The following is a 26,518-nucleotide window of genomic DNA, read 5'->3' as shown; positions in this document are numbered from 1 at the left end:
TTATTTTTAAATGTCTAGATATATTTGTTAATTATTTTTGTCAATGCCGTAAAGTTATAATATATTTGAACAAAATCAAATTCTGTTTGTAATACTATTTATTTTTGTCAGTGGCAAAGTCTGCCATTCCCGCACAGGATTCAAGTGCCATGGGTCAAAATCTAAATGTATAAATAGAAATAGAAAACTGTCTTACTCAAATTACCACTAACAAACTGTCATACAATAGATCAATAGGCGTCCACATCTTATCTAGGAGGTTAATCCAGCCTTGTTGCCAATGCTGGGGAAAGGTTTTGTCACCAAACTGCAACACAACTCTGCCATAACCCTCTCAGTAAATAAGTTCCACCTTTTGATATTCTGTTGGTTTTCTAAAAGCAATAAAAGAGTAGGCCTAGTCATACGGATTTAACAAGTTAGCATACGCTACCTCGGTGCAAAAGAGAAATTTAGGACAGCTTAATGGTTATCCTAAAGTTGGGAGTGTAAATGTAAGATTTTGGGAAGTTAGGATGTTTGTGTAATACACTTTTTCTATCTTAAGTTAGGATAGGAATGTTGGTCCTCATGCAATAACATTTTAATGTTCTTATGTTAAATTTCTCTTCCAATTTTTTTGCACGGTGGACTCCTCACACCACGTTAGAATCAGCAAACGCTGCTAACTTGAGATAAAGAACCTCATGAACATCATGAATGCCTCCTGTGTGTAATTGAGCATGTGTTCATGAGAATGGTAAATTAGCATAATTAATGCCCTAAAAATACCTAAAGGCTATGGGTCCTGCCCCATATGTCAGGAAGAGATCATTCATAAAAATGACATTGAAGAGTAAAAAGAGTGCAGATATTGAGGTCCTGCTTTCGGAGAACCATGAAGAAAGTCTGTCATTTTTAACAGTGTCAGCAGAGAAATAAAGGTAAAAGTGTCGGATCAGTGTATCTGTCTACGGAGTTACTCTACCAAGTTTCACATTTACAGAGCAGAGTCCGTGGTAATCTTAACAACGACAGCCATTAATCTTCCTCTGCCAGCACACTGGCACTCTCTCCCAAGGGCCTGGCGCGCTAAGGCATCCAAAAGATTACACTTATAGCTGTTCCAGCTGACCTTATTATATACAGAGACAAATTGACCTTCAATTAGTGCATCATTTAAGTCATTTTCTCATAGTGATATTGTAGAGTTATACAGTAGCATCAATAGTCACTTTAAATGAATGATGATACGTTAGGCTATTTGATGTAAATTATATATAATTTATTTTATTTATTATTTATATATATCATATTGAATTGCAAACAGGATTATGTCAACATAATTATAAAGTATAATTTATATAGGATTTTCACTCACAAGCCTTAAGATTGGTAAGAGTTGTATTTGCATGATGCCCATTTGCAATTAAACTTTTCATCTGTAGTGGCTTTTTTGGCCTATTTTTTAGGTCCTAACCCTAATTACCATGGTTAAGAAACACTTAAGATAGGAAGTTATAATTTAGGAAGTTGCTATAATACAGCCCCTGTTTTTTAAGTGAACTCACATTAACTCTTGATTGTCTCTTTTCACTCATGGTAAAATACATTTACCATGAGTGAAACTGCGATGAAGCACCTACACCTACCGACATAGTCAGAATTTAGCTTTTCAGATGGCAGGTATTTACTGGAGTTCCAACATCAACCCTGATTCTGTAATGAGTTCTGGTATGGTTGTGACTCACACAAGTCTACACACACACACACACACACACATACACATACACACACACACACACACACACACACACACACACACACACACACACACACACACACACACACAAGCAGCACACCATGGAAACTGTACAGGGGAAGTTTTGCTTTCATAGCCATGGCGATGACTGTTTCCAAAAAGCAATTACAGATCTTTACAGCATTGAAACTTTTTGAAGTAGTAGAAAATATTCCACCCGAACATGAATTAGTGATTAGTGAAATCACATTGACATTCTGACAGAATAGTAGTACTAGCATTTTGGAGAAATGGCTGACATACAGTGAATGAAAATCTACTTTCTTGCTAAAGGTTGTATCAGCAATGATGTTTCTACTCAAATCTTCAGTGTGTTTCATTGTATTATTTGTTTTCATGTACCATTTACATTACATCTAACTAAATGTTTATTTTATTTTATTAGTAAACCTGCTTGCAGGTGTAGTTTTATTTTCTTTGTGAAATGACTGGTTCTTTAGGCTTCACTTTACTGTTAATACTAGCTGTATGTGAACACACTGTATGATCAAAATTATTTTTATGTTCTCCTAGGCCATGAAGGTGGTGTCCAAGAAGAAGTTAATGAAGCAGTGTGGTTTTCCACGTAAGTCCTGTTCTATTCTTTTTATGCAACTGAACAAGACATTTGCGAAAAATGACCTACCCGGATTTAACTGTCAACAATGAGTTGTCAAATCAACAATGAGTTGTCAAATCAATAATGAGTTGTCAAACAATCGAACATGATTCCTGGGCATTCACAACCTAAATGCAATGACGGTTTGTTATTGTAAACTAGCCCAAAAACCTCCATCTAATACCAGATTCGGCCGCTGGACACCTTCTGTCATTGCAAAAATGATTTTGCATGTAAAGGGGAAGAGGTTTCAAAAAGGTGACAGCAAGTGCCAAAACACAATCAACGACACATTTCATAGAGAAAGAGGAACAGCAGTTACAAAACTCTCCAACATGATGGACATTTAGAGAATATAGGTGGCTGACAAATGTTCCTAATTAGCATGTAACTTCATATAACCAGCTTTTGTAGCAGTGTTTGTTAGTTCAAATTCAAGACCCCTTTCTCTTAACATGTTATTTTGTCTGGCCATTGAAGTTTCCATATTATGTTAAATTTGAACTAGCTAGGTAACAGTTGATCTAATGACATTTAGAAACTTCCTTTTTAGTTTTTTTGCAAACTTCCAGAGCAATATTATCCCTAATCACAAGAGGTGGTTGATTCCAAAGAAGGAGAAAATGCTCTGCTGTTATAAGTCCTGCTAGCTGTTAGCATCTATAACCTAAACATAACCATTTGAGTAGTCAGGCTTGTTGAGGCATAGTTGGTTTTTTTTGTTTGTTTGTTTTACACCTTGCCATCAGAAAACACAAGAACAGAGTGTAATTCCATTTATACAAGAAACTTTACAAAACATTCACAAAAAAGTTCTTGTATTTCACAAATACCAACATATCTCAAGAAAACATTATCATAACATTATGATAACATGATATGCTGTATGTTGGAACAACAAACTTACATTCAAAACGAGAAGATTGAGAAATTATAGCTTACATCAGAAAAAAAGTACAGATAAAAAACTATTATGTAAAACTATACTATAGAAATGGAACAACCCAAGCAGAGTTGGTACTCTGGGAGGTGGAAGGGTGACTGTGATGGCGGTACATACGCATGAGGTACAGTATGTGGACAGGAAAGGTAGGCAGAAAGAGAGGCACATTTAAGTCACTGTGTCTGACCTTGTGCATATTGCTTTTATGGCTGTCATCACGTTATATGATCACTCAAATTTGTCTCATTGTAATTTTCCAGTTGCTCAAATTTGAACACAGTAGAGAAAAATCTGTATCTGACTCCCTGTCAGGATGAATCATGATCAAATTAATTATTTAGTAAAGCTGTGTGTGTGGCGGTCTGCAGGTCGCCCACCCCCAAGAGGACCCAAGGCAGCACAAGGAGAGCAGCCCAAAATCTTAGGTCCCCTGGAGAGAGTTTACCAAGAGATTGCCATCCTTAAAAAACTGGACCATGTCAACATCGTCAAGCTGGTGGAGGTGAGAGTATCTTTATCTCTTAGTTGTTATTGAACACAACAGTAATAGATGGTTACTATGTTTGCATTCAGAAACAAACCAAGGCATTAGTCCTGTTGCTTTCTGACTCACCAATGCATTAATACTGGAAAGTGATCAAATTATGTATGGTAATATCTTCAATGAGGGTTCTCTGAATAAGAATTTAACATTAGAAGAGGTTCAGTACAAGCACAGTCTTGTTCCTAGCCTTGCTAGCAGCCAAGTTACTATGGAAGGTATTGTCAACAGATATGGTTATGATTCCGGTCAAAGAATTAGGGTCAGAGAGAGGATCCGCAGTTTAGTGAATTTATTTATTATTTATTGTTCATGGTCTACAAAAGAGAAACAGCAATATTTACAAAAAATGGGAATTAACATGACATTTCAGGAAACACAGCACAGCTGCTCCCAGCACAACACCACAGTATGGATCAGCTCATTGGACTTCGCTCTGAACTGGACATTACCTGTGCTGATTTAGTAATAGTGCTCAAGAAGCTTGGATATGTAATTAGTGAAAATAAACTGAAGTGCTTTAAGTGGGCTGGTACTCACTGGTACTTTGACATTTTACTCTTTGGCATACCGTACCATGACTTTTGGGGTGGGCACACACAGTAGCTCCGCTTTAATCTTAAGAAGCTGCAGTCTCTATTCATCAGTCACTGTAACTTACACTAACTTACATTTCCAGCTATACTGAGGCTTATTGTTGACCTTTTTTTCTCTGCTCTGCTCGCCTGCCTATCGCGCTTATGTGGTTCATCAATGGTGATAAATGAAGCAACAACTGAGCAGAACACCGACGCAGATGGTGCTCTGTCTCTCTTCCTCTTCTACCACATGCACACACACACAAACACACACAAACTATGCACACTGAACCCCCCTTCCTTAAGGGTTAGGGTTACAATGTAGGATTTATTCATGCACTTTAAAAAGATTTATTAAAAGCTTCTTTCTTTTGACATTTTTTGGTAGTTCTGTGTAAAATCAGACATTGAGCACCACCTTATAGCCAAAATGGTATGATCCTCGTTTCATAACGGCTCTGCGAAGATTTGACTGTGAGCTTGGCAGTCGAATCAGGCTCCGCCTATCGAAGCATGCAGTGTGTAGCTATCCACTGCATCCAGCGTAGTTTGCCGAAGCCTCCCTCCGCTGCTTGTTTGGGTGGGTGATCAAAATAATAATAAAAACTGCATTAACATGCGATAAAATAATTGTCACGTTAATTCATTGATTTGTTAACGCGATAATAACGCATTAACATGCCCAGCCTTAATATATATATATATATATATATTTATATATACTATGAAATATTATTTATATAGATATAATGTGTATATATATGAAATCTGGTGGAGCCAGTTTAAAAAAGGCCTGCAGCAAATGCTCACTTGAGTTAATATTCACTTATCCTATTCAATAAATATTGTTTGTTTATACATTCTGTTCTGTAGAGGTTTGAAAGGAAGGAGGATTGTAGTGGGAGCACTGTGTGAAGTTAAGTAAGTAACTTTACATTAACCTTATAATCATTTTTTATAATTAAAGTGTTTTTTACTGTAACAATTAAAATGGTTGTCCCCCTGGTTATATACATGTATGTTGTGAACATCAGTTATATCTCCTGGTATCTTTTATTCACTGTAGAAATTTAGAATGTATACTGTAATGATTTGCTGATACCGGCCGATGTACACGCCAACATGTAAGGGGAGTACTGGCCTTTTATTTTTACCACTTCAAGCATGCAGGACAACTGCATGGATACAGATGGATGTATTCTTAATGGAGTATGAGAGTATGGCCTATCATTAAGAAAAGATGATGTCCTCTTGATTTTGAAAGAGCTGGATCCCAGAGCGGTTTTCACAGAGGAAAAGGAGACGTCTCCAGAGGTGGAATTACTTCTCAAAGAGATCCAATTTCATCTGCCATATTGACTCTTATTATAAACTCAAACCTTTTGGCGTTTGTGATAATGGCTGCAAGTCTTTTCTTACTCGTAGAATACATCCACCTGTATTAGTTGTCCTGAGTGCAGGAACTGTTCACAAATGAAACCGACAGCATCCTGCAGATTACCATACTGCTTTCTTCTGGAGAGACTCTCTAAGAATACATTTAGCTTACGTTCACTCATCAAGTATAATCAGGTATCAAGGTACTTTATTTATCATTATAAAACAAAGGACATGCATGTCTCTTCATGCTACATACATAGAACTTAACAGATAATTAAATGTATATTAGAATAGGGTAACATATAAAATGAATAATATAAAACAATAGGCCTATTGAACAGTTATTTATATACATATATACATACATGTATACATCCAGGTAATAGCTAATTCGGCAGTGCATGAATTTGCCTCTGGGAGACTGTAAACAGTAGCAACAAGATAGTGATGATAATTAATAATAGTTTTCATTTTCACATATAAAGTTACATTTGGGAAATAGTGTCTATTCACTTTGACTGTGTTTGAGCACGAAGCATCACCAGTGAGTGGATGGTTTGGTACTGAGAGGTGAGTATCATCGGCGTAGGAGTGGAAGATGACAGGGTGGCATGTAGATGATGAAGAGGATGGGTCCAAGCACAGACCCTTTAGGCACGCCTTGGTTAACCAGAGCTGGGTGGGAGCCGGATTTGCCAATAGTGACAAACTGCTTCCTTTGTGAGAGGTAAGACTGAAACCAGGAGAGAGCTGTGCCGGTGATACCAAGTCGATGGGATAGGCCTTCAAGGAGAATGGCATAGGAGATTGTGTCTAAGGCTGTCAATGAGGATGAGTATGCTGATATGTCCGTCAGCAGCAGTGAATAGGTCGTTTGTGATTTTGGGCGGTGTCTGTGCTATGGTGATGTCTGAATCCCAATTGAAAGGGTCTGTAGAGATCATGGTTGGACATATGCTGGTGGACTTGGATGGCAATTGCCTTTTCCAGAATTTTACTGAGGAACCGAATGTTCAGCCGGTAGTTACTGACATGCTCCAGAATCAAGCCTGGCCTCGTGAGGATAGAGGTGACTTAAGGCATATTGAAGTAGGAGGGAACTATGCCAGATTCCAAGGAGCAGTTGATGACATCCACTATGATGGTAAACAAACCCTCATCAGCAGATGCCACTAAAACCAAGACACTGAACCTTTAAACAACTTTACTGAGACATATTGATATATTACTAGTCTCTGACGGTTTTCTTTGATCTTCCAGTGAGCCATTGGAAGGAGTAAGGAAAACCACTGGAAGGACTCTGGAAACTACATGAAATGTTAGAGTTACACAGTTGCAATTAAATATCTTAAAAATTTAATTTGTTAGTTTTCTTAATCTGTTGTGATTTCAATCAGTTGTTGGTAAAATATTTGTAAATACTTAATCAGTTTTCATCTCCATCAGCTGTTTGTCAACACCGTCAATTATTTTTTTTAAATATTTTGCACAAAGTTTTTTACTCTTTGTTCAATTTATAGTGTTATGTATTAAAACACTTGCTGAACTATATGCAACAATGTCTTTTTTTGCCTAAGAACATCGTTTATATGTGCCTAACATTAAAAATGAATGTACAAAATTAGATTTTTCAAAATAGTGCGAGATCAGAACAAAAATGTATATAGTGCGTTAACACCATTATTAGATACTTGAGGACTTCATAGCCTTGTTATAATTATCAGATTAAAATGGCATGCTTTTTGGTCTGACCAAGTTGGCACAAATTAACTTATGAAGTGAATAAATGTAAATTTTCATGGAAAGTGTTTTCATAAAAAACCTGTTCCCTTGCATGGTTTGTTAGCTGATATCTTTTTCTATAAATATATCAATTTCAAAGGAATGTAGTATTTAAAATAAAGATCTAAAACTGGTTTTGTCCCTTATCTCAAGAACCAGTGTCGCTCAGACGGAATGGAAAAGGATTGCAAGGTAAAAAAAAAAAAAGTAGTCCCCAAACGGCGTACGGCATGAGCCTAAATCAGTGAAAGAAACTCTAAGATATTCAGATTTGTCCAATACTTTGGATTATGACCAAAAACCTCCAAAGCTAAGGACATTCCCATCAGTCTCAGCTGTAATTTGTGCTTAGTGCTAATTAGCAAATGTTAGCATTTACCAATGCTCAACTAAGTGCTCAACAGTTATACCTGCTAAACATCAGCATGCTCTGTAGACTCTCACATGAATTGACAGCACAAAATATGCAGATACACACACCTCTTCATCAGTTAGTCATGTTCTACGCTTGCTTTTCTATTTTGTTTATATTTGGAGTCCAGTGAAAAATGGCCTCTTACAGTAGGGAAATGTGTCATTTCATTTCAACCGTTTATCTTATATCATTTGGACATCCACAACAGGTTTAAAATCCATTGTGGTCAGGATTATCCTTTACCCATGTATCTTGAGATAACCTTTCATGCTGTGTACCCTGGCTAATGCTTTGTATTTATGTCGTATCAGTTTATGTCGGACCAAAAAGGTGGATAAAGCCTGTGTTGCCAGGAAACAGGTGGGGAAAATAAGATAGATTTTCCCTCCAGCACATCTATCACACTTCTATAAATGGACTTCATTGCATTTAGGCAATTTATTTTGGAAAAACAAAGCAATCACCCTGTAGATGAATTCTGAACAGCCAACGCTCTCATACTGAATTGGGGAATTTTAAAGATGGATAGACTTTCAGTTTCTGCAGAGGCGGTTGTTTGTGAAAAATGATAGCCGATTTTGAAGACATGACCACTCCCTTGCGATATCATCAGAGTGTTTTTCAATCTTGGCCAGATGGCGGGGGCACCGCCGCCGTGGTCGGGAGTTAAGCTCAGGGAGTCAGTCAGTAGGAAAGCTATCTGACTTGCTCGGGTGTAGAGTGTGCCAGAAATATAAAGGAGTTTTTGAAGTAAAAGCCAAGTACTTTTGCTCCTGTGTGCTTGCTGCAGCAGTGAAGACACACACACACCTACTCATCTTTTCCCTTCTTTGTCCGCCCTCAATCTCACTCTCATAATGGGCATATGTGGGCAATGGCAAAACCTGCTTTCCTCCTCTCCGTCACTCTGTTCATCCTTTTTAAATGGGCTGTGCTTGGGTCAGGATCACATTCATTACGGGTCTCCGTCTGATTCCTCTGAGACTGCAGTCCAGTCAATCTAATTATGAATGAACATTTTCTCTCGTTTTAAAACGTTAACCTTTTGATGCACAAGCTATCCAAACTAATGGGTCAAAATGACCTGTGTTATTTCATGCATGGCTGACTTTATTTCATCATTTAATTTTACATGTAATCATCAAATATCTTGCATTTAATTACCACAAATAACTATTACAATTTTTCCTTTCTTACTTTCTTGTATTACTACATCAAGTTTACACACATAGTTCAAAAATGTCCCATGTATTCAAGTGTGATTAAAAACAATTTTGTTGAAATAATTATTTTTGCAGTGATTTGGATCAAACAATAATGCTTTTAATATTTGAAATATGTTTATTTGTAACCTTGTCAAAGATGGTGTACACACATTTCTGATAACCAATAACACTGATACTGAATTTTAGCGAACTGTGGTGAATGTGATCGAATATAAGAAAATAAAAAATAAATAAAATCACAGCACAAATTGCCATCTCAGTGCTTACATGCCTCTCAAATGACAACATCCAGCACATTATACCAGAGAACCACCACTAACTCCTTAACCTAATGTTCAAATATTATGTAGAGTTAACTTTCTCAGGATAAATAAACCAATAATTTCTTAGGTGAAACAATTGTAAAATAAGACTTACATGCTTCAGATGTGCAAAAGTGTGGCAGGTGAATAGCTGTTCGCAATAAGTGCAAACATTTCCAAATATGAAACGTTGCTATCACTTTCCATAGTGAATTTCACTATTTTTGTCATTTTTGACCCGTTTGTAAATACAAATGTTTGTTCAGAAAGTTCTGAAAGAAAGGAAAAATAAAAATTGTGGTAATCAAAAACAAGACATGAATACCTGCAATATTAAATCCATCCATCCATCCATCCATCATCAACCGCTTATCCTGCGTACAGGGTTGCGGGGGGGCTGGAACCAATCCCAGCTGACATCGGGCAAAAGGCGGGGTACACCTTGGACAGGTCGCCAGTCCATTGCAGGGAATATTAAATGATAAAATACATTTATTTCAAAGATACAGCAAAGAAGCACTCAGCCATGAATGAAATAACATGAGTCACTTTTTGGGGTCAAATCATAAATTTGAGAAACTGTACTAATAAACTTGTGCTATTTTCTATTTTGTCTTATTCTCAATAATTTACCACTTTAATCTCAGAGAATATCTGAGTTTCTTTTCATCAATTCAGATTTTATTCTTGGAATATTACCCCAATCTGTAATTTTTTTTTTTTAACCTACAATGGCCCTAATCTGCTGTTGTTCATTTTTTGACCCATCTTGTGCATTTCGAGGATAGTTTGATGATTTTCAATCAAAAGTAAGAAAAGATTTGTGATGCTCAAAACACAAGTTCGTTGAGGAATACCTGTAATACTGAATGATTAAATTAATTTACTGCAAAGCTGTGACAAATGAAAACTCATTTTAACCCATGTTATGCTTGAGATAGTCAAACTACTTGCCGAGCCATGCCGTTGAATGCTGAGGTCAATTTGTGTAATTTCCTCATAAGTCAAGATACCCTTTTAATGCATCTTAGTCACTGCATTAGTCAACAGCTACAAATAAAATTACTAGGCTATGGTTTGCACTTCGCACACAACAAAAACTAATTATCTGTTTGCAGCTTTTTGTGCTTTCACTTACAACAAAGGGAGAAAAACAAAAAGAACAGTGTTTATTTAAGCAGACATGTATATGACTGAGCAAACGTTCACCTATTGATCGTTTCATGGACTATTAAAACTTAGAGTAAATAGTGTTACTGTTGCTTAAGGGAGATTTCCTTCCCTTGTTTTTCCAGTACTGTGTGACGTTTACCTTCACTGTGGACATTTAAATTCACCAGGATGTTGTATTTAAACAGATGCTCCAGGTGGACTGTGTGTGCCCTGTGGTTTGTGGGAGCTGTGAGCAGTTTCCTTGCAGAAGCAAAGCAATTAAATTTACATTTTGTAAAAATATCACTACAGCACAATATTAACCGATTTAGGATTGCAACCCTGTAACATATAACTCAATGATGGAGTCTGACAATGTTTATTTTTTTAACCTTTTTTACCTAAAAAAAAGATTAACATCCATGCAACCAGTGATGTCATCCCTTTTAGTGCACACATTCTTCTTCCTTGTCAAAACCCGGCGCCTGCATTGACCATAATGCAACTTAACCACAAAGAGTTTGGTCGTGGACTTGGTTTTGCTAGTAAAAGCTACAGAGTTTCCAGAATCAGGCAGACATGGGGAGTGAGCTACAGAGGTCTGTTCAAACTTCAGCCACAACCGACACTTTCATTTAATAATTATCAGACTTCACACAGCTCCCTCCGGAGACACACTAGGTTTTACACAACCTGTTTCACATGTGCAGTGGTATTCCCCAGAACCTGTAAACAGATTTTTATGCGTGAAATCAAATCAAAATCTAGTTTTAGCCAGGGAGTGTTCTTCAATAGAGAAACTGCACAAATTGAACAGAGCGCCAGAGGAATTGATCCTTTGTTAAGCCACAGCCCGAATACATAACTGGCCAATCACAGCGCAGTATAGGTCTCACACACAGAGGTCCGACACTTTCATGGCTGCGATCCATTGACTTGTATGCAAAAGGAGTCCTTTTCCAGCTTCTTTTTTCTGCTGTATTTTTCCAAGATTTGGTCCTGGGGCACTTACCCAGAGAGGTTGAAAAGAGAAGTACGATTTATTCCCTTTCCTAAACCTAAAGCAAATCCAAAAAAATGTAGGCTTAGACTGTTCCTAATCTAATGTTAATTAGCTAATGCAACCTAACTTTACTTTCTACTGAATGTAACTTTATAAAGCCCTACTGCTTTTTAATGATTGTAATAGTGAATAGAGACCTATCCAGCTTTACAGAAATGGTGTTAATCCTTAATATCGTTGTCCTTTGTCTCAATCATCAGATGATGCGGTGCTTCACTTTTACTTTGTGATCGGTAGGCTTTTGCTTCTGTCTTTATTTCTTTCATATCAGTTTGATAGCCTGAATAAAACCCTCAAAGGCATAATGCAAACCCCTCTGTTTCCTTTCTGAGATCGCTTTTTTTATTTTTCCAAAAATTAGACTGTATTTCTCCAGGGAGTCATATCATAGTTATAGACAGCGCCATGATAAATCCAACCGGTCCGACAATTTGTCGTACTTAGCAACAGTCGAAGCAATAGTGAAGGGTCAGTTGGGGCTAAAGGGGGCCCAACAGCCCACTTGTACCCATAGCAGGTTATTCCGGCCATGAACCTGGCCAACTGTCTGCTGCAAAGCCATGAATTTACACAAACCATGCAAGCCAGTGTTTTAAATTACAGCTCTCACCGATGTCCTACAGTACCTTTAGAATTACAAGCAGCTGTTGTCATTACAATTCCCTCATATAACTCTTCTTAGTCAATGTAAGTTTTTTGTATTGTTCAAATCCACTTCTAGGTACAGGTAGGTGTGAACTGCAATGTATAGGACCTTGAGGTTTTCAACTGGAAAGTCATGATGATTATGTTAATGTTGCAGGTGCTGGATGATCCAACGGAGGACAACCTTCACATGGGTATGCAGACCACATTTTCTTTGTCCAAATCTTTTGAGTCTATTTTTGCCCCCTCTCAGCCTTTGGCACATGTCCTACCAACAAGTGTTCACATAACGTATTCATAATTCAAATCATGTCTCGCTTCCTTCCACACCACCTCAGGGCTCTCACATTATGCAGAAATCTTCCATCAGCAGTGCCAGGTCACAGTTAGGGTGCCTGTTGTGCTTTATGTGGCACATTCAGCTAATTCAATGCTCCTGTAAAATGGATGATGTGATGCTGGGGTGTTGCCTTAGTGGCAGCAGTGGTCAAACCCAGCTGAATGAATGCATGAATGAATGAATAAATAGTTTAGCCTCACATGTTCCTATTTCCCTCTCTTTTTCTGACAGTGTTTGAGCTGATGCCTAAGGGGTGAGTAGAGAGCGTGTCCTTTTTTAAAACAATGTACGTCTCTTCCCCTCTGTTCCTCCTCCTTTTCTTCCTCATTTCTTCCTCCTTCCATCTTCGCGGTGCTCTCCTTCATTACTCCAAGCCGACACAGTGCTGGTGTTTGTTCCATTCCAGGCTTCGAAAGGATTCATGATGTTCTTAGGTTTTCACAGTTATTACCGGTGGCAGTCGGCTGTGTAAATGTTCACGTCCTTATGCTTGAGCTGTTCCTTGCTGCATCACTTAAAACTTATGATCAAATAATCTTGACACCTTTTGTTATTAACAAAATGGAGGTGGGAGGGGATAACTGGTATCATTTCACATATGTGCATAAATAAGTGATGTTCTCCTTTTAATAAGAAGATATGCTCTAATTGTTAGCGTTTTTCATATTGAGAGAGAGTGTTTGCTCTCTTGTTACCCCGGGCGGAAAGATGATGTACAGTTGATCTGATTTAATACAGCTGATATTGATGGAGTGGCTTCTGCTACTAATAAAAACTTTTTTTTACCATTTCTTTCATTCACTGAGCTAATGTTACTACTGTTTTTACTTCTATTGATGCAGCTACTGCTACTAATACTGCTTGAGCAAGTACTAACTGATTCTACCACTTCTAACTGCAGTACTTATTTGTACTACTGACACAACAGTAGTAAAAAAGTACTATGACTACTACATTTACTGCCATCAGAGGACTATGACAAATACTACAACTAACAAGGACGTGAATAACATTAAATGGGTTTTGACTTGAAATTGTACTGACTCATCTATAATGCCACTAATTGTGATAATTGAATATTCATTGATGTAATTTATTAAGCAAAAAATGTTAAAACATTTGCTGGTTCCAGCTCCTCAAATGTGATTTGCTAATTTATTTATGTTTTCTTTTTAAACAATTATTACGTGTGCAATAATGTAATAGTTGTGATCATCTACTATATAAATATTTTCTTATGCTTTACAAACATTTTTAAACCCATGTCAGGACATTATTAAAAAATCCAAATTTCCTAGTAAAAAATCACAAGCATATTTTATATGCAGTGTAAGCACTGAAGGAGACTGAGTGGCTGAGCGTTTTCTTTTCATACTGCTGGTGTGTGTTTGTGACACAACCAGTAACACACAATCGTTATAGTTGTTAAAAGATATTTCTTAGGGGGGTTAATTAATGTAACAGGGGAAGGTAAGACACATCTAGCTTGGAGTCATTAGCTGACCCCACAAGTGTCTTTACTGACCTTTCAGCTATAGTTCTTTCTCTTATGTAACTGTCCTTGTTAGGGAGACCACAGTTAGATTGACAAGGATAATGACAGTAGCTCAGGCGTCAGGCTAGCAGATATCTGTCTTTTCTGGGAATCTTACAAGGTTGACTCTTACAAAAATGTTTATAAGAACTTACTGGCTCCACAGATTAGAGTCTAACTCCCGAATAGTAATAGATTCCAAAAATAACGTAACATTGAGGTCATTGAAGTGTGGCAGTCAGGGACAGAGAGGCAGCTTGTGACAAATGCTAAAAAATATTCCTTATAAATACACTTTGTGTCCATTAAGTAAATGTTTATATTCAAATTATCAATACTAAATAGAGGTGGGGTTAACATTATGAAAATATTGTTTTTTAAGATTAATTTAATAATCATGGCGGCGCAGTGGTGCAGTGGCTGGGACTGTTGCCTCACAGCAAGAAGGTCGTGGGTGCAAACCCCTTTCTGTGTGGAGTTTGCTTGTTCTACCCCGTGTCTGCGTGGGTTCTCTCCGGGTGCTCTGGCTTCCTCCCACCATCCAAAGACATGCAGGCTAGGTTAATTGGTGTCTCTAAAATTGTCCGTAGGTGTGAGTATGACTGGTTGTTTGTCTATGTGTAGCCCTGCGATGGACTGGCAACCTGTCCAGGGTGTACCCCACCTTTTGCCCAATGTCAGCTGGGATTGGCTCCAGCCCCCCGCAACCCTTTATGCAGGATAAGCGGCGGACGATGGATGGAACTTAATAATCATAACATTGACAGCCCTAAACTCAAATGTATATTCAGTATGGCTTTGGGCAATAGAGCACTGTTTAATTGAGTATACCAAGATACTGTAAGAATGGAAAAATACAACTCCTCTTTTGATCAGTAGGGTTGTAATGGATATTTAGTTTAAAACCCCAAACCCACACAAAACAGTCCAGTGAGCATTGTTGGAACAGATCCAGGCTGCTCAGTACATGCTGCTCTTAATGGTATCACCTTAGATTAGCTGATCTCTGATTTAAACAACACCACAGAATCCTTTGTGTTCATATATATGATTTAAATTATAGTGGACGGATAGTGATCCCCTTGCATCAGGGCCACAGTGGAAATAAGCATACTAGCTTTCTTGTGTTATCTTTGACAGTTCCTGAAAGAAAATGACAAGAAGCCCTTATCCTGTATTTATTTATTTGTATTGATGAATAAAATCAATCAATCAATAGTAATAACTGAATTCCCTATTAAACACAGTAAAACCAGAAAACTAAATTACAGTGTCATAGAATATTAATATTGAGATGGGATGAGACATCAGAGTTGTAACTGTCTCTTTAGAAGCAGACAGTGGTTTATTTATGTCCTGCACACTCATACTAAGCTGTTTTTGGTGCAGTTGGGTTTGGCATCTTTACAAAGAAGATAAAGATATTTGTCTTTACCACAGATTTGAGTATCGGTGATGTTTGATCAGGGAGTTTGTGTCTGTTTCGATGTGTGTCCCATTTGAATGTCAAATTCCTGTCCTAATACTGAAACAAATGATACACATGATTTGTCTGTTTCACTGTCTGTTTGTTTTCTACACTGCCTGCCTGGCTGCTGCCTGTGTGGATTTGTAGTCCTGTGATGGAAGTGCCCACAGACAGTCCTTTTTCAGAAGAGCAGGCGAGGTTACACTTCAGAGACGTTATCCTGGGTATAGAGTACCGTAAGTATCTCAGGCAGGACAAGGCCTGTCTTTGAGTCTATGAAACATATCGGTGAAACTAGTTGATGCATTTAAGCGATCAATTCTCTGGTGCCGCCTTTTAAAGAGCTATATGCAGTTTTGGAGGTGTTTTGTAGTGGCCAGGAAAGCATTAGATATTATTATTTTTTTAAACTTCTCCTCTCTATCGTTCTGTTTATGATAGTCAAAGTGTAAAAGCCACAACCTTTTTTATCTAAAAGAACAAAGTGTTCCTGACCTTCTGTTTCCATGTCCCTGGGGTCTGGCCGCAGATGTGTGCTGTCCACCTCATCAATACTATGTAGTACTCTGTTCAGTGAAACGGATTTTCTCAAGCTGCGTCCTCATTTGCCGCACTAGATCCATTTCACCGGGCTATGGGCCTAATGATTGGGGATCAATACAGCCTCTTTCTGAGCTTTGAGGCCCATTTTGAAAACAATGCTACAGAGACTTCATGAAACAACCATATTCATGTACTGTATGTATGTTTAGTGCTTACACCTCATGAGTCATACTGTGGGTCAGCTACATTTCCTGCTCAAGGGTACTTCAGCAGGGCAGATGACTGGCTTTTGAAATATTGACACTGAAAATTTAAAAACTGACACTCTTGAAATAGAGTGTCAGTTTATATCAATAAAACTGCGGACTAAACCGTGGATAAAATACTACTTGGAGTATCTTGCTATAAAGTATATATTTACACTAAGGACACATTTCCAAACCAACATTGTGGTGACTACAAATTATGCGACTCCAACGTGTTCAATATTAATTAAATAAATAAGACAAAATGAAACAAAAAATAATATGAATGAAAAAAATAAATGTGAAGTAGAAACTGCAGAAAAAGAAATTACCAAAACTCAACTCATTATGAAATGTTGTTTCATTATTCATTTTCATAATAACACTTTTAATTTTACATTTTTATTTCATTATAGATATTCTAAGTGTGTTTTTGTAAATGATGAGCTGAGTTTTATTTATATATTTTACAATTCATACGACTATTTAATTTATAATTATTTGTTTATTTATTTAATATTCAGCACGTAGGGACTTCTGTTGACCTTCTCTTGATGGAGACGTTTGCATCAAAATGACTGAAATAGCATGACTTCCAAAACCTAAATCAGCCTAAATTATAGATATCCGTAGTCATTTTGTAGGTTCATTGACGTGTGTTTTTAATTGGAGTGTGCTAACAATGTTTTATTGCCAAGGCCTTTAATAAGTCAAGTGCTTCATGTTTTAATAAGACCTCCTCAAACTAGAAGGCAACACTTATCCAATCAGTGAAGTGTCCAGGGCTTAGCTTCAGACGGCTGTGGAGTGTTAATGCTCAGATATTTACTTAATTTTCAGTCTAAGATGAACTTGAGTTCACAGCCATCACATTGCTCTAATGGTCAGAGAAATAATGTGTCATAATGATTTGTTTTAAGAAAAATGCGTAATGTAATTTAACAAAAAACACAACTTAATGCACCTTTCTGTGTTATTTTAAATATGTTTCTGTTTATTTTATGTATATAATTGTAGTGTGCGTGTCCATATTAGATGCTGGATGCATAGTGGTCAGCTGGGGTGTTTGTCCAGCAGGTTGGCTCAGACTGATTTCTTGCATGATATCTTTACAGCTTTTGTCAGATTGAACACCTCATTTGCTGTGGATATTCATGTTCCCCACAGCATCATTCCTTAATGAATTTGATTTCAGTCAGTTTCCTGACTGTCTGCTTGGCAACAAACGCACTTTACGGAAAGCATCTCCAAAATAAATGGCTTACTTTCCATGAAATTTGTTCCGGATTGTATAGACTCCAGAGGATGATTGGTAAGAAGGACAATCAAGCCTTCTAACTTGTTACTGGCAGATTCACACTTCCCCAGAGGAGATACCTCCTTTAGCTTCTAGTCCTTTAGGACAAAAATATTTTTTTTGCCCCACTACTGGTAAGGGTCAAGGAATAATAACATCATCAGGACTTAGTAGTAGTTCTAAAAATCAACAGTTTACTTTCCTTTTCTACTCCTCAGTGCACTACCAGAAGATTGTCCATCGGGACATCAAGCCTTCTAACTTGTTACTGGGGGATGATGGCCGTGTGAAGATAGCAGACTTTGGGGTCAGCAACCAGTTTGAGGGCAACGATGCTTTGCTGTCCAGCACTGCTGGCACTCCTGCATTTATGGCACCAGAGACCCTTTCAGACACCCGAAAGAGTTTCAGTGGAAAAGTGAGTAAGCTCTTGATTCATACATAAATGTGAAGTGCTTTATCTGTGCCAATCTGGGATTCAGTGAGTGTGCCTGAGTATGAACTGTACTGTGGTTACAGCAGCTGCTGGCTTAAGCCTTAACCTCATGATTTAAAAATGAGAACCATTAAACCAAGATGAGTTTTTAGACCTTTGGCGGCCTGCTAATCCAAGGAGCGAATTGTCATTTTCAGTCTTTTCCCCTGTGTGTTTTCTGGTTTTAATAACTAGGAAGCCAGCATTACAGCTGAGAGCAGCACCATTACCAGAGTCAAGATGTGGAATAAGGCTATCGGTTTAAAAAACAAACAACTTATATTGATGCTTTTACAGTCGACCAGTGATCAGTCATGTTTGTCAGGGATAACCCACCACTCCTCCATAATGATTCACTTGATTACCACCTCCCTTTACAAAAAAATTCACAGTATTGGCAAACCAATCAATCACACATTAAAAATTTAATTACTAGTGGAGGACATGATTGAGGTAATTCCTCCATATTTCTTGCAGAATGAAACATCTGTTGAGGCTTGCGAATCAACTCCACCAGCTGATTTACGAACATCACCATTATCAATGGCAAGGAAGGACCTTGCGTGCTCATGAAAGAGTGGCCAGAATAGAATATTTGATTGCAGACAGAAAGGATGTAAGAGGCATTCAAGTGCCTCAACCTGCTTTTTCCTCAAGCTTTCAAGAAATATATTCAGTCAAACTGGTCCCTTTTTCTTTGATTAGTCATGCATTCTTCCTGATTTCGATTTGTTCCAGCCATGCTCCAGACAGCTTTGTGTCCATTATGCACCAACATTTTTGATTTTGGTGTAAGTCAGCAGTGAGATATTTAATATCTGACACTCATATGTCACTTAAACCCCCTCAGCAAATCTGTAGCAGTGAAATAGATTACGCAGGTTCGGAGGACAAGTTTTATCATTTCATATCTATCAAGGAAATGTGGGAATAGTTTTGCTAGAAATTGATTTCCAGGAGATTGTGTTCGTTTGTGCAAGTAGGTGTGGATCGCTGCAGTGTCTTTCTAGATGCATGTTTTTCAGTCTGTTTGCCATTATGTCGCATTTAATATCGCTACTGGCACTTTCTTACAGGCGCTGGACGTGTGGGCCATGGGAGTTACTCTCTACTGTTTCGTCTTTGGGAAGGCAAGTCTGCACATTTTCTGTCTCTCAGTCACTTATCAACATCTGGTCCACAAAGGCAGCAGTAGAGGCTGGGATAAGTGTTAATTTCACACACTCTTATTCTAGTTAACAGCACCCACCGGTATTTTAGTAGGAACACTATCCATCACCCATTTTTTTTGTTTGATACAGCAGCCGTCTAGTGCCATCATTTATTTTAATGAGTACTAGAAGCTGGTTCCTGTTGTTAGTTGTCTTTAGGGATACAGATTTTCTCTGACGCGGTAGTAATTCAGTGCGTCTTCCTTGTGTTTTTCACTGTCTTTCCTCTGCTCTTCCTGCAGTGCCCGTTTATTGATGAGTACATATTGGCTTTGCACAATAAGATAAGGACTAAGCCTGTGGATTTCCCAGAAATGTAAGTCCATCTCCTGCATCCTTCCCTCTCCTTCACTTTATTAAAAGAGACAGCCACCTCCAGTCTCCAGCTGCAGTCATTGTCTTCACCGTTTGCTATCTTCTCATCTGCATCATAGGCACAAAACCTTTCTCTTCTTTTTTTTCTATTTTTTTTTTTTCCAAGTTACAAATTGCACGTACAAAAATATAAATAGCTTGGCACAGCAGCCAGTGCACAGCAAATGTCACCTGTATGTGATCAAAACAAGCATTGAAAAAGCAAACGGGGGCATCAGTGGCCTGGACACATACAAGCCCCTGTGCTTCCCGTATCTCCCTTTTGGCTCAAAGGTTAACGAAAAAATATGGTCTCCTTGGCTGAATAACACTAAATGCCAGAGAGAACAAGAGAAAGGGAGCCAGGAAGAGGCTGGCCGTGGTGATAGACTGAGGGAACACACTGATGAAGTATAAACACAGCACATGTGGAGGGGCGATTAGTGGCAGTTGGGATTATGTGTCAGGACAGGGTGTTATGTTGTTAATGATAACCCTCTTCCCCCAGTGGGCTCAAGAGACTGTGCGGAAAGCTTGTTCATTAAACATCACCCTCCTCCCGACCAGAATATCACATCACCTAATGGAATCATCTCCACACAGTACCGATCAATGACAGTTAGCGGTGCCTTGTTGTCTGCACCGATGGCCGTTATACTGTAGGTGTATTTAATGTTGCCACTGTCATTATGATCAGTCGCTGAGCTCATGTAAATTTATTTTACTGAGATACTAATGACTTGTACTCCTTTCCATGTGTCAGTGAAATTCAACATTGAAATTCATAAACATGGCGAAACTCAATTATTGTTGCTGTCACAGTTTACAATATTTTAGAGCACCGACTTCTCATGCAATAGCTAAGCAGGACAAAATGTCCTAAAAATCAGTGGTTCCCAAACTTTTTTGTCAGACGTACCCTCACAGCCTTGTCAGATGAACTCAAGAACCCCCTCACTGACTTTACCATTTCCCGATAGCCATTGTCGTTAACTATTTTATCCACTCATTTGAGCTGTTTTAACCATTTATCCATTACTTTTAGCTAAGTATTTTAGCTTGTTTGCTGACTAGTTTTCACGTGCTGTCAACACATTATATTAAGATGTTACAGCTGAAGTTTTTTTTAATTCAAACTTTGATTTCTGTTATATTCAGATAAGTTTAGCTACTCCACAACCTTCCCACGTACCCCTAAGCAACTGCAGAAGTACCACCTTAGGGGACTAGCAGCCCTTGTTGCTATAAATTTAACCACCTGCTAAAGCAGTTAAGATCAGTGGAACCTACGTCAAGGGTTATACAACATAAATCTGAGGGGTCATGAGATAATTAAAGGGATAAGAAAGAAGAATAAATCTTTTTAAAGCGCGTGAATTAATCCAAAATTGTAAGGTAGGGGACGTCACTGCACATGTGTGGCGTAGCGTGTGTAACCTCCCACCCCCCCCAACCCCGAAACACACACAGATTCAACTATAGGCAATCGCTGACAATTCAGATTCAACTATGAAAATCCTTAGTGGGGCTAACTAATCTTTGCCTTTTTCTTGGTGAAATACTGCGCAGCTTTACCTCGTATGGCTTCTAAAAATGACTGATATCTGTGTATTTTCTTTGGTTTTTGAATCCTTCACAGCATAGTGGTTGCAAGTAGACACAGCTTCTTTTTAAGTGGTCCCAAGATTGGGAAACACTGTTTTTAATTACCTCTGGGCCTTACTTTGAAATGAAACATTTTCCCAAACCATTATGTTGTGTTTCCTGCAGACCAAAGATCAGTGAAGAGCTGCAGGCTCTGATCTTGCGGATGCTGGACAAGAACCCAGACACCAGGATCACCATCCCTGAGATCAAGGTAACATAGAGAACAAAGCAAGCCATGGTAGAATGAGACCATGTGGTTAGTCACTTATGGTTTCAGGAGGATCATGATCATAACAAGGATATCATAGTTCATTGTTAGACACAACCCGACTGTGCTTTTCTCTCCTGTGATTGGCTCAGAAGACACTGACCTCACTGTGGTACATACAGTAGGGCTCATTAGGCATGTTTTGTTGCTTCAGGACATGATGAAACCTGTTTGTCCCTACTTCATTTGGTTGCACGGCCTTCAGATTCACCTCACTCAATTATTGGAATGACGCTTTTAAAAACAAATACCATGGACATTTTCAAAGACATATGCAAGTGCGTCCTCCACAAGCAACAATAATTGTGTGTGTTTTTATGCCTATTTGAAATTATGCTAAGGCATTATCTTGTAAGATGAATATAAAGTGGCTCTAAGCTGTTGCACTCCCTCTTAAAGTTATTTATTCTGTCTGCTAGACTGCATTGTTTATACCCCCACTGTACCGGTGCCTTCTTTTTTTTTATAACCTCTTACCTTTTGTATGTTATTTTATTGTCTGTTCCTTAACATTTAATGTTTTTGTCTGTCTAAACTTGTATCCAGGCCATCCTTTTAAATAAGTGTCCTGCTGTTTAAATAAAGGTTTAATTAAAGATTAAAAAATAGAAAGCTGTACTAGAGGGCAGGGAGGTTCAGGACCAGCCATGGACAGATGACATTCCCCACTCCTCACCATGTTTCCATGACACAATCTAATCATGTGTCAGTGAGTCATTTTCTCACCAAAGACTCTGTTTGTGTTTATAGGAGATAATTAGGCTGCCAGGCATCGTGCATATCCTTGTGCTGAAACACACACACACGCTCACATCTCTTACTTGATAAGAGTTGCAAAATACAGCTTAGTAAAAGCCTTTAAAGTCTATCAAGATAACAAAATTCACTGAGGAGTTGTAATGTAATATTTTAATCAAATGCAATTACATTGTAGTTTAATTTAAAGAAAAGGCTGATTTTAGCTCTTTTGCTACACTGTTTGTTTAGTTGCATTATTACTGTCCAAAGTTTAAAGCCTGTTGTATTCTTTTCCAAAAAAAACCAGCATGCAAATTTCGTAGTGATCTATTAAGTCTGGGTGACATGTTTCTTATATATGATGAACACTGTAGTTGTATTGTACAGTATTTACTCATGTTTGAGTAATGTTTGCTGAAAATTACAGTGCCAAACTGTTATTATTTTTTTGAAATTAAAATGTATATTTTCCAGCTACCTCACCTGGTAAAGCATGCTTACCGAGGCTAAGTCCTTACTGCAGGGCCCAGGTTCCATTTCATCCTGCAGCCCTTTACTACATGTCATCCCCTCTCTCTCTCTCCCACATTTCCTGTCTCTCTCTTTAGCCGTTATATCAAATAAAGGCAAAAATCCCCCCCCAAAATCATCTTTAAAATAAAGATTATACTTGTGATCTTTTTAAAGATCTACATGTTCAGTAGGAATAATTGGGCTGGAGCTGAAATTCACAGACAATGAATGTCAGTATTGAGAGTCTTTGTGAGATGTGTTGATTTAAAAAAAAAACAAATATATAATTTTGTCATTGTGAGCAGCAATGAAGTATGCTTTTAGTAACTTTAACTCTTTGCAGTTTGTTTTTTGTAGCATAACAATAGTAATCAAAACAGATGGCTGCCTGGCTGGTGCTCAGTGCTCATGTATACATCCACACAGTATGCCTTACTTTAGAAAATTCTCAGTAATAATGTAAAACATGCATGCTGTGCCTTACAAGGGCTAAATCATGAATAAAAACTGCAGTCACCCTGTGGAATATTTTAAACATGAAGCCACTTGAGAGCCAGACTTCCTATAAAGAAGTACAGCTGCAAACTATTGTACTTTACCTGTGGACTGTGGATAATAGAAACAGTTTATTATAGGCTGGTCATGATGGTCGTGAACACTGTCATGTCATATCTGTTTTTGTGTGTGTCTGTCTTTAGATGGACCAGTGGGTGACCCAGGGAGGCACTGACCCCTTGCCTCTAGAGGAGGAGCACTGCTCTGTGGTGGAGGTGACAGAGGAGGACATCCAGAATTCAGTCAAGTTTGTTCCCAGCCTCTCTGCAGTGGTAAGAAACCCTGAGTGTCCTCCATTCACCAAGCACTTTTGTGTCAAATTGATACATTTACACTCATCATTTCCAGGAGCGGTAAAGCCCCAGGAGTAGCTGCTCCTTAACAACCGCAGTCCTCTGTTAACCACAGCAATGCGGAGTGATTTTAGATTTCAGAAGGCAGCCTTGTTCACCTACATAGACGACAAGGTTGCCTCTTAACATTGTTCAACTCTAAAATGCCCCAGTTTCTTGTACTTTAAAAAGAATTTCTTGTGGTTTACCACCATTTCAACCCATTTTTATAGAACGATAAGGTTAAAACTCTGCTTTAGTTGCAGGTGTTCTTCACATAACCCATAACACACCACTGCAAAGGAAAACCATTCATAATTGGGGTAAATTGACATTCTACACCAACTGTTTTAATGTTGCCTTCATTTGGAAACAAGCACACATACAGGCTGTTTACAGCTTGCATAAACATGCGTCTTGGCTGATCTGATCACAAGTGGACAGCTCAAAAATGTCATCTTACAGGTGAATTTTGTTTGTGGAACTTGTGATCAGTTTGCAAAACACATGCTAGCCAACATGACACATGGAATTCCAGTAATAAACAGCAGCAGTGATAATGCTCCACTAGAATAGCCAGTTAGCAAGTTAGCTCTTGCAGGTAGTAAGAAAAGAACTGACCAGGGGTCTCATTTATAAAGGGTGCGTAAGTACAAAACAGGGCTGGAAATGTGCATATGCCACTTCCCAAACAAAGGTTGTGATCTATAAAAAACAAACTTGACGGGAAAATGCGGGTCCCGTAAGTAAACTCTGAACCATGCGTACACACATAAAGAGGAGAAATGAGAAACGGCGACTCACATGGCAAAGGATGAAACTATTACAAAAGAATGAACCTACTACTGTGTAAAATAAATCGAAATGTTACCTCTGAGTAGAATAGGCTTAAAGCCTTTCTAAATAATCATACACTCGTTTGACTGATTTTTTCCTGAAGTGCGATAGTAGTGAAGTGTGATAATTTGCGGCACACAAAAAGAACCATGACTGATGATAATAAACACAAAAGGAGATATCTATTTCTGCAAAAGAACACCTCAAATATGTTGGACAGTTTAATCAGGAATCATATTAATTAATAGGCCTACTTGCATGCATTGAAATTTATTCTCAGAAATAAGGTGAACAGGAGGACAAATTATATTTAAATTGATGCCGTTTTCAGTGCGTCAGCCAAGCAAATACGAGAGCATAGTTTCATGTATCAAGCCAAATGCTGTGTGCCAGTGTGTGGATGTGAAGCTTTGCTTGTAAAAACACATTATGGAAAAATAACACTATTTTATTGTCATTTACAACAAGTCACTGGCTATTTCTTACTCATCACCACTCATCTAACTCTAACTCATCACCAGCCTCGTTAAGTGAGTGGAGTGTTTGTGTCGCCTAAATAAATGTTTAAACACAGGTGGAATGCATTTGGTTCTCTCTTTTCAAACGGAGGAATCCAAATTAGTACCTGGTTCATCCCGTCTTGCGTGCCTGTGTCCCCCTTCTGTCAATGACGTCACTACACAGGAGGGATGCCCCTTCCTGCAGATCGGTTATAAAGCGGCGGAGCTCCGTTGCCTCCTTTCTTCCGGTGCACAAGCGTTGCATGAAAGCTCGTTTTTTACCCACCAAACTACATGCTTCAGCTTCACCACAAGGAACGTCAGAGTTAAATCTCGTTTTGTAGCTTCTCTGTCAGAATTTGCCTCCTTTTCTTCCAGCAGTCAGGACGTATTAATATTAATGAGGGGCATTTCACTGGCCATTTATAGGCAACTATGGGCGTTTGAAGGGTTGGACATGGAGCTCCCTCACATGCGCCACATTTCAAGTTGATTGTGATTTATAAAGGGAGACTATTTATTATTATTATCACTATTTTTGGCTTTTGGGTGCCCGTACACTTTTAGTGAGGATTCTATGCACAGTTTTATAAATGAGACCCCAAGTCCTAAACCATCAATGTTTCAAGAGCCATATATGGGTTTTTGTGTTGGGTACAGAACACTTGTGGATCCAGTAGGTGTCACCTTTCAGCTTTGCGTCAAACGCTTTTTAGGTATAACCTTTACTCAGGTGACAGGTGTTCCTGGACGGAGGGGAAGCACCCAACACAAAAACCCATATGTTGCTCTTACAAATATATTGCACAGGTTATAAGCACAGAAGCCTGTTAGCATTAAACACGTTTAGCATTCAAATAACGTTAGCATATATAAAATTCCTGTTTAGAGCAGAGAAGTCGTGACCTTTTGCTGGAAGTGTCCCATAAAATATGGCAGTGTCCTGTAATTGGAAACTAAAAGATTTGTTCTGTGCAGTCTATGAGAGAGAAATATTGCAGGCGCTGCAAGTTTCACAATGATGTCACTCACATCTTGGTAACCAGCTTGTGTTTGTGAATGTTCCAGATCTTGGTAAGAGCCATGCTGAGGAAGCGCTCCTTCAGTAACCCCTTTGAGTGTCCAAGCAGGAGAGAGGAGAGGTCCATGTCTGCACCTGGCAGCCTGCTCATGTAAGCACACATTCCAGCTGGCTGACAGTCATCTATGCCCAGATCTCCCATGTACACTTAATA

General features: G+C 38.4%; 1 protein-coding gene across 3 annotated transcripts in view; it reads left to right on the top strand.

Moving 5' to 3' along the window:
• The window catches only part of camkk1a (calcium/calmodulin-dependent protein kinase kinase 1, alpha a), a 71,093-nt gene that overhangs the window by 40,589 nt on the left and 3,986 nt on the right, over positions 1–26,518 (top strand). For all 3 annotated transcript variants that reach the window (XM_046041051.1, XM_046041049.1, XM_046041052.1), the window contains exons 5-15: positions 2,315–2,366; positions 3,711–3,844; positions 12,584–12,620; positions 12,998–13,019; positions 15,916–16,004; positions 18,072–18,271; positions 19,405–19,458; positions 19,782–19,855; positions 21,664–21,751; positions 23,758–23,886; positions 26,352–26,455. In XM_046041051.1, the coding sequence (XP_045897007.1) occupies positions 2,315–2,366; positions 3,711–3,844; positions 12,584–12,620; positions 12,998–13,019; positions 15,916–16,004; positions 18,072–18,271; positions 19,405–19,458; positions 19,782–19,855; positions 21,664–21,751; positions 23,758–23,886; positions 26,352–26,455 (983 nt within the window). The remainder of the gene's footprint in view (positions 1–2,314; positions 2,367–3,710; positions 3,845–12,583; positions 12,621–12,997; positions 13,020–15,915; positions 16,005–18,071; positions 18,272–19,404; positions 19,459–19,781; positions 19,856–21,663; positions 21,752–23,757; positions 23,887–26,351; positions 26,456–26,518) is intronic.

This window comes from Micropterus dolomieu, linkage group LG23 (genome assembly GCF_021292245.1).
Source record: "Micropterus dolomieu isolate WLL.071019.BEF.003 ecotype Adirondacks linkage group LG23, ASM2129224v1, whole genome shotgun sequence".
NCBI classification, from domain to species: Eukaryota; Metazoa; Chordata; class Actinopteri; order Centrarchiformes; family Centrarchidae; genus Micropterus; species Micropterus dolomieu.
The sequence above is the reverse complement of the archived record's forward strand: the minus strand, read 5'-3'. Positions and strand labels throughout refer to the sequence as shown.